At 38.2% G+C, this 13,799-nt stretch overlaps 1 protein-coding gene across 1 annotated transcript in view; it reads left to right on the top strand.

Moving 5' to 3' along the window:
• The window catches only part of LOC135502218 (ankyrin repeat and KH domain-containing protein 1-like), a 334,848-nt gene that overhangs the window by 101,417 nt on the left and 219,632 nt on the right, over positions 1-13,799 (top strand). The window contains exons 6-7 of the mRNA XM_064794875.1: positions 6,983-7,069; positions 7,392-7,490. Of these exons, the coding sequence (XP_064650945.1) occupies positions 6,983-7,069; positions 7,392-7,490 (186 nt within the window). The remainder of the gene's footprint in view (positions 1-6,982; positions 7,070-7,391; positions 7,491-13,799) is intronic.

The raw sequence follows: 13,799 nt of genomic DNA, 5'->3' as shown, positions 1-13,799 counted from the left end.
CAACAAGTTATCCTCCTGGAGGTACCTCAAGATAGCATCATACACTGTGCGTTCAAATACCTTTGACAACGAATTCAGTAAGGTTACCGGCCTGTAGTTATCGGTTGAACATTTCGATCCCTTGTTTTTGAATATGGGAACAACAATACCCACCTTCCAGGCTGAAGGGAAGTGACCTGACAGCAAACTAATGATCGGATTGCAACCAAATTTGATCTGGATGTATATCTATGTACTCTCTACTAAATCCTTGATTTTTTATCAAATGTGATAGCCAATATGGGTGCCAGGCGGGCATCTTTTACCTCAGAATTGTTCCGTCACGCCCTCTAAGCAAGAAACGATTGGATCGATTTCTTTGATTTTCTCAGGAGATTTGGGTATTGATTAGTACAACATGCCTATGAAATTTGAAGGAAATAGTTCAATGCCCTCTATGATTTTTTCCAAGGGTCTTCCTTTTTTACCTGATGGGGTCTTACTTTTTGGCTCACCGTTAGGGGAGTCTATACGATAGCCCTGTGTCCGTCGTCGTCGTTGTCGTCGTCCGTCATCGTCCGTATCCTGTGTGGCACGTTTCTTAACCGCTTGTTCTATGAACTTGAAGCTTTGTACACATGACCCCCTAGGTCAGAGGTACTCTGACACTGAATTTCGGTCCGGTCTGGTTCATGACTTAGCCACCAGGGGGCCAAAACTTAAAACATAAAAAGTGTGATAGGTCTCTTATTAATGATCCGTTTGCAAAAAAAAATTATGGTAGGTACTCCTAGCAAGGATTTGACCTACTTTTCAAGGTCACAAAGGTCAAATGGTGTAAATTGGCCGTCAGGCCGTAACTAAGGCACGTTTCTTAACTGCAATGACTATTGATCCCAAATTTGGTACACATTTACCCCTTAGTCAGGTAATCTCAGGGTCTGAAGTGTGGTCCAATATGATTCACCACTTGACCACCAGGGGGCAAAATCGAAAAACATTAAAAATGTGATTATTCCTTAACTTCTTGCCCGATTGCCACCAATTTGATATTATGGGTACATCTTACCACCATACAGTATATGTCCCACATGTTTTTAATTTGACCTTCTTGTCAAGGTCACAGAGGTCAAATGGCGTAAATTGGCCGTCAGGCCGTAACTATGGCACGTCTCTTAACTGCAATGACTATTGATCACAAATTAAGTACACATGTACCCCTTGGTCAGGTGATCTCAGGTACCGAAGTTTGGTGCGATCTGATTTGCCGTTTGGCCTCCAGGGAGGGGGCCAAATCCTAAATTCTTCAAAATGCCATTATTCCTAGTAATTACTAGCCCGATTGGCATCAATTTTATATCATAGGTACATCTTATTCTAACAACCATTCAATGTGTCACCCGGATCTTTTTAGATTTGACCTACTTTCAAGGTCACAGAGGTCGAATGTACTGTAAATTGGCCATTTTGGGGAAATTGTAATTGCTTGGACCTACATCAAACCTAACACTACATGACACAATACCATGCTCTTTATCCATCTTTCCTCCACATGAGGTGAGCACAATGGCCCTGACCATTTCATTATAATTAACCATAGGCAGAAGAACTTTTTCTATTGACCGAAAAATATCTTAACTTTTTTCTGAAACCAGCTTGGTTTGCATGTATTACTCGGTTAGCCTCACAGTAAGAGTACAACCACTTATTAAAAATGCTCATAAACAGTTTCCGAAGGCAACTCAGAATAGTGAGACATCTATAAATAGTAACGTCCTAGGGGTCTCCCTTTTTTTGTATATGCATTGAGAACAATGATTCCATTTAGCCAGGCTTCCGGGAGGATTCCTGTATCCAAAATATGATTGACCAAAAACGTTGGTACGCATACATAAGCAAATCTGAGGTACACTTGATGTATTCATTCTTAATTGGGTCAACCCCACTAGCTTTACCTGATTTTATACCTCTTACTGCAGACTTAATTTCGTCCACTGCTGTTATCTCCTCATCGAAAATTTCATTGTCAACGTTTTTAGGAAGTGGTAATACGTTATTTAACTTCTTCAAAGTCTCTGTTCATTTCTCAAAAGTGGTGCAGTACATCCGCATTACTGAGACTGGAGTGCTCCCTGTAACTTCTGTTTTCCCGTAGAATTTCCAATAAGCCTTACGATTTTTATTTTTCATTGCGCGCAGTCCTTTGACCATCTGTTTCTCATACATACATTTTGCCTTTCTGATTCATTTCTTATAGTTCTTACTCGAAGCATGAAATTGTTCATAATCAGCGTTACTCTTCGTCAGCCTAAATCTTGTCTTACGCTGCCGGAGTTAACACTCCTCAGTAAACCATTCCTTGTTGGCTCTTTTTCTAGGGTAGTTTCGTGCACAAACCTTCTTTCTGCATACGAAAGTCTTCTTTCCAGCGGAAATAAACATATTAGATAAGGTGTCAACCACATTATCTGCATTTATAGCCGTAGAGTTCACAAAAATCTGGTCACAGACTGACCGTAGATCATTACCATTTTTAAGGTTAGGTTCACATACTGCAAGCACTTTTGACAAGCGGCGATCCTCTCAACTAATGCTCACTTCACACATTTTACATGCAGATTTAATTCCCTTCGTCGCGCAGATACACTTTATTCAAAAATTTATTTCAATGCCGTTTACGGCTTTCATGGTTGGTCATGATCACAGTCAGAAAAAGGCCCATTGACCTGGTTTGCAATTGACCTCAAGTGAACGCGAGTGACCACAGAATATTGGAACAGCTATAGGCCGTAGCGGGAATGACGTGAATTACAATAATAAAGCGGGAACTGGCGGTCGGCACGCGATATTTTCAGATTTTTATTAAAAGTTTTCTCTTTTATGAATGGAAATATATATTAGAAAAATTATTTAAAAAAAATAAAGCCATCTTTGCATTCCAGTTCCCAACGATCAATTTTTGGCTCACCGTAGGGGAGTCTATATAATACCGCGGTGTCCGTCGCCCGTCGTCCGTCGTCGTCGTCATCGTCGTCATCGCCGTCGTCGTCGTCGTCGTCGTCGTCGTCGTCGTTGTATCCTGTGGCACGTTTCTTAACCACCAGGCTAGATGGCTAAAACTTGGTGTGATGGTAACTTTGGGCAATATGCCCCGATTTTTCTTTTTCGCGATATGACCTACTCTCTGACCTCCAGGTGGCCATCTTGGAAATTGGCTTTTTTGCCTTTTTGAAGCTGATGGTTGTACGTAGAGTGACAACATTTTTATCGTGGGTGTATCTGATAAGGTTAAATGATATATTACCCGGGTTTTTTATTTGACCTACTTTTCAAGGTCACAGAGGTCAAAGTTCACTAAATCATCGATTGGTGGCACGTTTCGTTTCTATTTGAGCTAAAATGTGTTAAACTTGTGAGGACATATCTAAGGACATTCTATTCTACCCCAAAAATATGTCCCGCTCGGACTTCAAAAATGGCCGCCAGGCGACCATCTTGAAAATTAAACAAAGTCCGATTGAAACCAAATTTCATGTAATTTTATATCTATGTACTCTCTACAACGTCCCTGATTTTCAGTCAAATCCATTGCGGCCATCTTGGAAATTAGACAAAGTCATATTACTCCAAAACTAATGATTGGATTGCAACCAAACTTCATGATATTATGCACCTATGTACTCTTCTCAATATCCCTAATTTTCAGTCAAATCCCATGACAATTATGGCCGTCAGGCCGCCATCTTGAAAATCCAATGAAGTCCTATTACTCCTAAACTGTTGAACATATGTCAACCAATTTCCATGTGACATGTACACTCTACAATAAACCTGAAATTTAGTCAATTTTATAACCAAAATGCTAGAGTTAGATGGTACCGGCTATTTTCTTCTGCCATTAAGCCAAGAATAATTATATTTTTCAATGGAATCAAAACTGGTGAAACTAGCCAGAAACTGTTCTCCCCATATCCACTGCATGGCATGCATTACATTACCCGAGGTGATCACATGGTCCCTGGACCATTTCATCTTAGATATTATGACGGAAGTGGGCAATATTCAGAAACTTGTATTATGAGGCATTTTAGGGCAATATATGTTTATACCAATTAAATGGGATGTATTTTTATCGTTAGCACCTGCACGCACCATGCCTCGATTTGTGAGTCCAAATCTGAAGCGGATATGTCGCATCATGAAGTCTGTAGGATTGTTCAATCCTTTAATTATGACATTTAACTAAAGAGCTAATTTACTCTATTCTAATCGTTAAAAATTGCTATTTTGTATGCGAATGGGAAGATAAAGGTTGAAACTAAAACATACATTGAAATAAATATATACCCTTTTGTAAGTAATATGTTCTGATATTTTTCTTGGAAGCGCACACTAGGTGTGTCTTAATGTTTCCACAAACTTTCCATCCTTGTTTAAAACACGCTCTCTGGTCGGTTGCGCCATCTTTGTCCATGTTTACATTTTCCTGATTATGCGCAGGATTATTATGATTCTCGTTGCCATGGAAATATACACTAACTGGTGAATGAACGTTGGAACAGAGTAGATCAAAAAGTTCAATCGAAAAGTCTACTACTGATTTTGTAAGTTGCACTGAAGGGATTGTGTAATCTACCATCGAACCAAGCTTGCAGGTCAGAGCGCCTATATATGCATTGTGGCCGTGACGGCGATTTAAGTTAACGACATTAAAGTTTTTACTCAATTGCAAAAGCCTTCTGCCATAAATAGTCAAATCATGTTGATCCACTGACGCCCGTGGTGGGATACCGTCCGTACCATTTAGTAGCTCTCAATAGATGTCGATGTCATTGGTTTCATAAAAAGGCACAGGTACGGTAGACGTATAGGCATTGAAATCACCCAGGAGTACGTATGGAGAGCGTGATGAGAACATATTTTGCTCTATGTTATCAAGTATATCTTTATTAGAACACGTTGAGGTTTCTGGGAATGCAAACATTGTCAAGAGCACCATTCTTTATATTAAACCACTGGGAGTTAGAATCTTCATGTTCAACTTGAATAATGAATTGTCGTAGGTAACTTCTTATACAAACTAGCTGCTATACCACCAGATCTGTAATTGGAAAGTGTTTTGCTATGGTTTAAAAAACAATCAAAACCAATACCTGAAAAAGTGTTCCTCAATATCTCTGTGTCAACCCCATCTGTTTTTTGTTTCTTGGAATGCTAAAATATCAAAATACAGTCCACGAAATAGTCCTGTTGTAACCGGTTATTCAGCCCACACACATTTAAACTCAGAAATTTTATTTGGGTAAAACATTTTTCATTGTCTTTAGAGTCGGAAGTTTTCTGACGACCCTCGGCTTCCTATGTGTTCGCTTCCAAGTCCCTTGTCGGTTTGGGGTATCACGCTGATCATCATGCAATATCTTTCCTCCTTGTCGGTTCGGGGTATCACGCCGGTCATCATGCGTTATCTTCACTGGACCATATTTTATGTCGATGAACACGTCCCAGTTTAGTGAAGCACGCCTAACTTAGGCCTTCACCTTTTTGAGAAATGGGAAAAGTATAATTTTACTCCTCTCGTTTATAATTTTTGGGAATTGTTCGTGAACTTCGAACCAATCAGGTTTCTGGTGTTGCTCTTCACTTTGAATGTGTCCTTTTTTGGAGCAAAACTTCACCACAATAGGGCGGGGGCCGCCTTGCCACCCCCTTCCGTCACTGTGCGCCACCTCGATGTTTATTGAATCCAGTACTCGGAATACGAATGAAATCCTGTATCACTTCCTCAGTCTTTTCATCGGCAGTTTCACCAATGCTTCTAAATAGCAGATTGTCACTCATTGACCTGCACTGCAAGTCAGTGACTTCATACTATACTTTAGTTCCTCGTTTTCTTTACGCAGTCTCCTTTTTCCTTTTTCTTTCTTTTGTTTGCTTACTTTCACACCGTCAAAGCTTTCGCCAACGATTTTCGTAGTTTTCTCGTACTCCGCTATAGTTTCGTTTATATGTCCGAGCTCAAGGGAAAGATATCGTGTTTTTGGTTCACCGTTCTGGGAGTCTATACAATACCGCTGTGTCCGTGTCGTCGTCCATCGTCGTATCCTGGGCACGTTTCTTAACCACTAAGGCTAGATGGCTAAAACTTGGTATGATGGTAGCTTTGGGCAATATCCCAAGACGCATATTTCTTTTTCGCGATATGACCTACTCTCTGGCCTCCAGGCCGCCATCTTGGAAACTGTTTTTGTTTTTCCTTTTTGAAGCTAATGGTTGTACGCAGAGTGACATAAATGTTATGGTGTGTTCATCTAATAAGGCTAAATGACATATCACCCAGGTTTTTGACTTGACCTACTTTTCTACAAAGTCCTATAACTCAGAAACTCTGTAATTACTCTGTTGTTATATATCTATGTAATCTTATCAATATCCTTATGTTTCGGTCAAATCCCATGACAAATAGCGCCGCCAGGCCGCCATCTTGAAAATCCAACGAAGTCCTATTACTCCTAAACAGATGTCAACAAATTTCCATGTGACATGTAGACTCTTCAATAACCCTGTAATTTAGTCAAATGTATAACCAAAATTCTATAGTTAGATGGTACCGGTTATTTTCTTTCGTGCCATTGAGCCAAGAAGAATACTATTATTCGATGGAATCAAAATTGGTAAAACTAGTCAGAAACTGTTCTCCCCATATCCACTGCAAATGACATGTATAAAATTACCCGAGGTGAGAACATGGTCCCTAGACTATTTTATTTGTTCTACCAATTGATTAATGAATCCAGTTTGCTAAACTTCGATCTGATGTCCGATAATTGGGCTTGGATGTCAACCAACCAGTGGTTGATATGAGTAAAGACTAGCAAATGCTTTTATCTAGAACTGTAATTGTTACTGACTTTTAAAACATATTCAAAACGATCTCTTATTCATTCGTATATTTCGATATTTGATTATCAATAGAATGCCTGTTCTTCATTTTATTTTTTAGACACATATGAGAGCCTCCGCAGAAGGTAACGATGCTTTCATAGATGCTCTATGCAAAAATAAAGTAGAAATCGACAAAGTGAATGAGGTAACACATCGAAAGTCCCCCTTCATCCGAACCTCTTTAAACAGTCAGTTAATAAAGAAATAGGCGGATGATGTACTGCAAACCTCCTAATTTTTGGGGCGTTTTATTTTGCAGATACTGTGGATAAGCTACCGAATCGGGTTACCAACCAAAATTGAAAAAAAAAAATTACAGTAGATGTACCTGAGCGCAAAATATCGGCAGTTTAGAGTTTTCAGCTATCTGGATTGAATCGTTCGAAATGATCTCGACTTTAGGCTTTAATCCATTCGAATATTTCGATAATTGAATCGATGGTAAATGTGTGTCTGTCATCTTTCAGGACGGCCTCACCAAACTAATGAACGCCTCCAAAAATGGTTTGTGTCATGTCGTCAATGCTCTATTGAGCGGTGGAGCAGATGTTAACAGAGCGGATGAGGTAACACATCAAAAGCCTTCTTAATCAAGATCATAAGTTAAAGGGAACTGGAACCGCCGAGCGATTTATTCAACTTTTCGACTTTCACCGCCCGAGAAAGTCAAACTTCCAACTTCCTATTCGAGTTCAGATTTGTAGCTCCGCCCCCAGTGCCCGAGCATGCGCAGTTCAATTTGTTATTATTGAGAATCATGCGAGAATCACGTGAGTCATGCGATGTTTCATTCATGAGTTTTCGTAGTAAATTCCACAGTAGTGGCGTCACTCAATGATTGACAGCTAGGCGCCATGTTTCATTCATGCCTCGTTCTGATCACCCGATATGCGGGAAATGAAAACGAGGTCATACGAACTGGCTTGGCGGTTTCAGTTCCCTTTAATAAAACATGATGATAAGAAATTATGTTCTGTAAACTCGCTGACTTTAAGGGCAATTTACATCGCAGATTTTTCAGCTAATCTAGATTCTCAAAACAAATCGCTCTTTGTGGCTGATCGTAGGGGAGTCTCTACAATACTGCAGTGTCCGTCGTCCGTCGTTTGTATCATGTTTCAATAACAGTGGCATGTTTCCTAACCACTACGGCTAAGGACTTAAAACTTTGCTCACATATTCCCGAGGTCAGGTGACCTAACACAATGAATTTCGGTCTGATCTGTTTCTTGACTTGGCCATCAGGGGGCCAAACGTCAAAATCTAAATGTGTGATATCTCGCTGATAATTGATTCGTTTTCGATGAAATTTGTACAGTAGGTTTTTCTTAGCAAAGGAAAGCCTGGCCGTTTGAGTGTAACAATAGCACGTTTATTAACTGCTAAAGCTAATATTTTGAAACTTGGTACACATGTTCATGACCCTCTAGGTCAAGTAAACTCTGAAACCGAATTTTTGGTCAAATACGATTCTTGGCTTAGCCTCCAGGAGGCCATAACTGAAAAGGTAAAAAGTTCAATATCTTGCCTATACTTGTTTTCGATAATATTTTCATGGTAGATACTCGAATCAAAACAACATCACATGTCATACCAATTTCGATTTGAATTACTTTTCACGGTCACAGAGGTGAAATGGTGTAAATTGGTCGATAGGCTTAAGTATGACATTTTTCTTAACTGCAGTGACCATTGGTCTAACATTTGGTAGGCCTACACATGTACGGTAGCCTATAGGTAAGATGACCCGAGGGGCCGAAGTTTGGTCTGATTTAATTCACCGATTGGCCAGCAGGGGGCCAACTCTGATTATTGCTGTACTACTTGCTCGATTGCCACAAATCTGATATCATGGGTACATTTTACCACCAAAATGCAGTATTATATTATCACATGGGTTTTAATTTGATCTACTTTTCAAGGTCACAGAGATTAAATGGCATAACATTTCCATTTGGCTATTCACTAAAGCTGAACCAGCATCTCTGAATTCATCACTACCTATTATCAATACGTCGAGCAATATGGCCTCTGGAAATTAAACAATCTGCCATAGTCATTATTGAAAATCTGCGCTAGAGAGGTGAAACTAATTAACTCCTCCGTTTTTTTGCTTTTCTTCTTATTCTGCGAGAAAATAATTCTAGGCACATTATTCTACCAGTTAACCAAGATGTGGTTTGTTGGTTCAGGTAGATAATATCATATTGGCAATGTCAGCACTCAAAGACCAAAGGCTGATTATGTAACATCCATACAGCTTCACCCAGCAATCAGGGTAACCAGGATTATATACAAAACACAGAAAGGTGGACATATTGGAGATGATTTCTTTATTGCTGAAACTTACTCTACCGCAGATTTGCCGTAATGATGATGGGTTTTTTTACGGAAACATTTGTAAATTGCAAAAGAAATATGCACGAAAAATCGGCAATATACCGTAATGGTAAACTGGATTAAATCAGTGCCTTTAAAATAAAAAGTCAAACAGCAAGGGAATGTATGGTTTCAAAATCGAAGACACTGCCCTTTTTGAAAGATGCGCAAATGTTGGAAATGATATCATAAACATATGTGCATAAATTTCACTTCATTTAACTTAAGGAAACTCATACGCTTTTTTATACATTTTGAATCGAATATGTTTTTGGTGCGTACATACGCTGACCTTTGACCCCCCTCCACCTATATTTTTTTACATAGATTGTGTCCCCCACCCATTTTGTGAATTTGACGGACCTCAGCAACATTCCATTCCTTCGGTACGAGTTATTTAGTTAATGATATTTGAAACAGTGCGGGCTCGGGCGGAGCTATTTCTGTATTTAGTTCCTTCCACGGCGGGAAGAAAATGCATGCTGATCTGCAGACTGGGGATTTTCTCAAGAGTCAATAGAATATAGGTCGGGACCTTAAGGGACCATTTCAATAGTTGCCTTGCGCCCAATATTGTTGATACTGTAGGTTTTTTTAACCTTGGTTCGACATACATTCTTCTTACAGTGTTATGAAATTGCCTGTGGATCATCATAGCTACCGGTAATTTAGGTACAAGTATCAGATGAGGGTTTAGGAAGACAACTGCTTGGGATTAGTAATACATTTGGATCTGCTACACTTCATCATAATAAATGACATTTGATAAAGTCAATTTTAGTAACTATGACCCGCCTTTTGCAATTTGCAGTGGGCAGCATGCAAATACATTTGGTCATGTGAATTGTCATGAATGCCTGGGAAATTTAGGCTAATACGAGTTTCTTATTATGTATCATTTCTCATTACATGTTGAATGATATGAGCCAATATATGTCATATTACTTTAGAATAAAAAACACTTGTGTGTCACGATGCAATGAAATGTTCTCATAGTTTAGTTTGGAGATAACCCCTTACCAAAGATGTTTATATTTAGTGAAGCCAAGCAAGAGCTGTATAATGTTCTAAAACCAATGATACTAACAGCTCAGCTATACTTTGACCTCCTGAGTTTCAAAGTAGGCCGCATCGAAAATATATTTGTTTGTTATCAGGTCTTTATCAAGGTCTCGCTAAAGGCACATATCTGCATTTCTAAACCGTTCGCGATTGGTATACATAATGAAATCACTCTTTCATATACCTTATGAACGGGTAGTTGTAGAACGAGAAACGGGAACAAAGAAAACAAAAACCCGAAAGGGACTGAACTCGACATTGGCCGTGAAACTTTAATCACTCACCATACCATCAGTCTCTATGCATGTAAGTACTGTTGGGTGCAGAACACAGAGCATAGAGGTAATGTGCATTAAACAGGGTTATTCAGGCCACGATACGGGATTAGCTATGAGCATATTCTATCTTGGTCCAGAATCTTTTTGGGAGGGTAACCCCTGGGGGCCTGTGAGAGGAAACACTCGGCAGAGAGGCCTGATGGGGACAGAAAGTAACTGTACTGTATTAGCCTCAGGCACGTGGAAATAAGAGCTCAATAACCCTCTCCCCACCAAAAAAACTGAATTCGACTGATTATCCCCCCCCTCCCCTTTATGAATTTAACGCTCATTTAAAAGCCGGGAAGCTGTACTCTGGAAAAAAAAGAACAGACTCCCGCCCTTGAAATGAGCAGTCACTACGTTTTGAAAAAAATTCTAATTGCTTTAGGATTTCAAGTTCCAGCCAAAATGGCAGAACCTATGGCCAACCCTGAGGTGCCCTGAGGTATCTGCGTAAGCAATCAAAACATGCTGCACATGTTGCTGGACATGTCACATTTTGCCAAAGACCTTCATCAAAGATTACGCTTTAGTATATGTCTTTTGAGTTGGGTCAACCCGTAAAAACAAGCCTGGTGAACGAAAAACGGATCAAAGAGGCTTCTCGAAGTTGTAATTTTCAAATTTTCGAATTTCCTCAGCCATCAAATCCATTTCCAACACCAAAACGTTTATTTTAGGCAACTCAAAAGATATATACTACAAATTTCAGCCCAAAACACCTTCACAGCCCTACACCTACATTTCCTCTAAAAACGAACAAATTAAGGACCCTTCTTCACACAAAAACGTTAATTTCAAGAATCGTTCCAAACGATATACACGCAACGCAGGTACCACACGCTCTGGTAAGTCTAAAACAAGTAAAATTGAAAGTTTTAACCGATTACCTCACTTTATATATATGCGTATATGCGTATTTATATCATATATATAAACATCATGTTCTTATCACGCCTCCGACAATAAAAAGATACTCGTAGCTTTTCATTTACTCACTTGGTTGGTAAAAATCCTTTAATTCCGGCATTTTCCGAAGTTGTACTTTATTCTCTGGGCGAAGTTTGTTGTAGAGAACAAAAGAAGCATTAATATCGCGGAAGTTAATGGCACTTTCATTTTCTCTTTTCAATTGAAGGTTTACGAAATAAATGGTTTCTTTTCGATGTTCATCCCAAACCTTAGATTCTCTTTCGTCTTGATAACCATTTTATCTATGGCTCTGAAAAGATACCTAGCCCCAGAAAAGGCAACAGCGTTTACTACGGCACCAATTATCATTCCAGCCATCTACAAACTGTCAGAAAATGATAGTTAAATAAATGGCGACTTCCGTGGAGAAAGAAGTATCAGAGAAAAACATTTCAAAAGAACCATATCTGAGAGATTGATACTTTAATCCTCAAAGCACTGTGACTTTACAAATACAAGTCAACTTTGGAGAAAAATAAAATCAAGAAAAAGGAACTAAAGATTTCCTTGTTAATTTACCAACCTACCAACATAAGCTGTATCAACCAATTAACAGTAAAAGTTAACGATTTATCTGTCACTATTTTTAAAAGCAGCCAAACCAGAGAAACTACAATTTGATGATGGTAAATAATTCTACAATAAATCATTGAAATAATTACTAGATAAAAATAAAATCGAATGGTTCTCAACTTTTTCAAGCAAAAAATCAGCTGTTGTCGAAAGATTTTTTCGCACTTTAAAAACTAGAATGTGGAAATATTTCACTGTAAAAGAGACTTACAAATGGTTGGAGATTCTTGGTAACCTTTCACAATTCACTCGTCCGTTGGAATGAAACCAATCGAAGCGAGAAAAAGAAGATAACGTCGGAACAGTCTGGTACAATCTCTACGGAGCATTTCTACTGAAAAATTATGGTCAGCCAAAATACAAGATCGGTGACAGCGTGAGAATAACCAAATACAAAACAATATTTTCTTAAGGTTACTTTCCTACTTTCACCGAAGAAGTTTTTAAAATAAAACAACTAATTTTCACAAAACTTATTGTCTGCCAACTTGAGGATTATCAATTAGAAATTATAGACGGTTATTTTTACACAGAGAAACTTAAATACGTTCCAAACCCAGATCAGATCGAATACAAGTTTTACATTACAAAACAGTTGAGGGCGAAAAATCTGGTTAAGTTAAATGGAAAGGATACTCAAAAAAATTCAATGAGTGGTTACGGATTTCAAACATAAAATCAACTTAAGTTGAATTTTTAAAGTTGAAATTGTTAATGTTTTTAAGAGTATTTTCAGTGTTTTTAAAGTGTTTTTTAAGTTGAGTTTTTAATGTTTTTTAGAGTGAATTTTTTAATGTTTTTTAAAGACTTTTTAGAGGTTTTTTTGGCGATTTCTTTAAGAGTATATATCATACAGTTGAAACCCTCCATTATTTTCTTGTGTATCTGAAAACTCATAATGTTCTAGAAAATCTTTATGCCGACTTGGATCTACCTTTGCACCCTTCAATTTTCTTCTGGACTAATCGGATTTATATTTCACCAATGCCAACATAGTTCTGGAACATCTCCAAAATGAGCTATTGGCAAAACATGATCTTCTTTCTCAATGACTATACTACTTCTTTGCCAGTTCAGCCAATCAATAGAAGACTGGTTAGTGCAACCAAGGTATTTTTCAAGTGATCCCATTGTGTTACAACCACTCATAGAACAACGCATTTTGTGAATCGCATAAAAGTTTGGGTCTTGATATTCTACTAGTGTACATGAGGTCAAGCATATTTTTCCCATTATAATTTTAGAATTCGTTTATAGGCTCTGGGATAACTTCTACATCTTTGAGTTCATTCATAATTTCAACTAACTTTGATTTTCCGGCAGAAATATTTCCCTCAATTATAATTCTTATTTTTCTCTGTTTATATTTTAATTTTTGTGGTTCTATTGTTTCAACATTTGTTGTTGTTAGTTTCACTGTTTGTTGGTCCTTTGTTTGTTGGTCCTTTTATAATTTTTTTTCCTCTTAAATATGCATTTTATTCACTTTATCCATATGGAACCATTGAAATTCAATCGTCTAAAACATATATCTTATCGTTGAATGGATTTAAACTGCGTTTATTAACT

The sequence above is a fragment of the Lineus longissimus genome, chromosome 18, assembly GCF_910592395.1.
Source record: "Lineus longissimus chromosome 18, tnLinLong1.2, whole genome shotgun sequence".
Classification (NCBI taxonomy): domain Eukaryota; kingdom Metazoa; phylum Nemertea; class Pilidiophora; order Heteronemertea; family Lineidae; genus Lineus; species Lineus longissimus.
The sequence above is the reverse complement of the archived record's forward strand: the minus strand, read 5'-3'. Positions and strand labels throughout refer to the sequence as shown.